Below are 2,213 nucleotides of genomic sequence, written 5' to 3'. Positions count from 1 at the left end.
TAATAAAAAATAATTTTCCCTTTTCACTCCAATTTTACTTTTCAGGTAACATTATTCCTTTAGATATACTAGTTTTTTCATTGTATTATATTTTGAATTGGAAATCTACTATTAATATATGACAATAATTTTTCTTTATGAATACAAGTTCTGGGGGTTGAATTAATAATTAAGGGTGGACATTATAGTAATTGTCGTGTATGTTAATCAGGTTCAATGGGTTGGAGTTCTTGGAGAAATTCAAGGGGAAGAAGATCATGTTTGTGGGTGACTCATTGAGTTTGAATCAGTTTAATTCATTAGCGTGTATGATTCATGCTTGGGTGCCCAAATCGAGAACCACTTTCAGACAAAAAGATGCCATCTCCTCTGTCATATTCCAGGTCTCTCTTTTCTTTTTCTTTTCTTTTCTTTTTCCCTCCATGTGCTGTTTTATTTCTCGACAAGTGTTGCTAGTATTTTGTAACACAGACACGTTGGGATAAGACATCCAAAGTCCAACAAAAATGCTAACACAAAGATGTTATTGTATTAGTTTTTTCTATGTTAGATGCTTAATTGCATTTTTGAAATTAAACATTGAATTTAAATTTAAAGGATATTAGAGAATTATTAAAATTTATTATTTTTTATTATTAATTAGTTATTAATATTTAAAAATATGAGATAAAATATGTTATTGGATTATTAGACTAAAAAAATTAAATTAAAAAAATTGAATTAATAATTAAATGATAATAAAAAATAAAATTTTGATGGTTCCTAGTTTCTTTAATTTTATTGTGTCAATTATTTTAATCCATTAAATATATTTTTGTTTTATTATTTTTTGTTTATCTTATGTGTATAGATATTAACCATTATTAGGGTAATTATAACTTAAAATATTAATATATGGGCAAATCAGTAATAAGGCAAGGGGAGCAAAATTTTACACGAATCAGCCAAAACAAAAAGTGCTTTATGAATCCACCAATATGCACGTTTATATGTAGTTCGAACCAGCTAAATTCGAACTCCATTTCTACATAATTCGAACTAGGTTGGTTCGAATTATACACAAACACACGCACACATAATTCGAACCAGCTGGGTTCGAATTATACACAAACACACGCGCACACTAATTCGAATCTACCTGATTCGAATTACACACAGTTATTCATGGTATAATTCGAATTATGCTCATGAATATTTTTTAATAAATTATATCATGAATTATACCATGAATATCTGTGTGTATAATTCGAATTAGGTAGATTCAAATTAGTGTGTGCGTGTATTTGTGTATAATTCGAACCCAGCTGGTTCGAATTATGTGTGTGCGTGTATTTGTGTATAAACGTGTATTGATGGATTTATGAAGCAGTTTTTGTTTTGGCTGATTCGTATAAAATTTTGCTCCCCTTGACTTATTATTGTAATTTACCCTTAATATATTTTAGGTAAAGTATTCTTTATGTTATAATGCCCTTTAAAATATTCAAGAATATTTTAACCACAAACAACGTTGTTAAAGCTACCGACAAATGGTGAATATATTCTTGAATATTATTTTTTTTTGTAATTTATAGAAAAATGTGTTCTTATATAGATAGAAAAACTTGTTAATAATGTAGAGTGAAAAGAAGACTATAATATCTTAAACTTTGTTATAATTAGGTTGATTTTTTAATGAATATTTCACCATTTTTATTAGTAGTATTCTTTATTGAGCTAACCGTGGAATAATATTGAGTTACTTAAAATATTTATAATATAAATAAGACAAAAAGGAAGACTAAAAATAATATTAAGGCTTATGCTAAATGTTTGTATAAAAATAATACTCTAATCATTTATCTTTTACATATAGGTTGACGATTATTTTAAAACAAAAGAAAATATAAATCTTACCTTTGTATGTATCTCGCTCCGTACTAATTAATCTATCCTTTTTCATTCATTTAAAATAAAACATGGCTCTTTTCCGCTCGTCTTTAAAAACATTTACAAAAGAAAGGTGTGCAGAAAATGATTGCTTTAATTTTTTCTTTTACCTTTTCAAAAAAAAAAATTAAGAATAAAGTATTGATGTAAAAATTAAGAACGTTCTTAATATTTGGAGTAGGTCCTAATTTTATTTTTTACTCTTTGGTCAAAATATTTTTTTTTTAATTTAATTTGGATGTTTATTTTTTATTTAATAAGTAATAAATTAAAGTGGGAGCAAT

At 26.0% G+C, this 2,213-nt stretch overlaps 1 protein-coding gene across 1 annotated transcript in view; it reads left to right on the top strand.

Annotated features, from left to right (window-relative positions):
• The window catches only part of LOC107632736 (protein trichome birefringence-like 40), a 6,210-nt gene that overhangs the window by 594 nt on the left and 3,403 nt on the right, over positions 1-2,213 (top strand). Inside the window, exon 2 of the mRNA XM_016336398.2 lies at positions 212-383. Coding sequence (XP_016191884.1) covers positions 212-383 — 172 coding nt within the window. The remainder of the gene's footprint in view (positions 1-211; positions 384-2,213) is intronic.

The sequence above is a fragment of the Arachis ipaensis genome, chromosome B03 (assembly GCF_000816755.2).
Source record: "Arachis ipaensis cultivar K30076 chromosome B03, Araip1.1, whole genome shotgun sequence".
NCBI lineage: Eukaryota > Viridiplantae > Streptophyta > Magnoliopsida > Fabales > Fabaceae > Arachis > Arachis ipaensis.
This window is presented reverse-complemented; position numbering and strand designations above follow the sequence as displayed.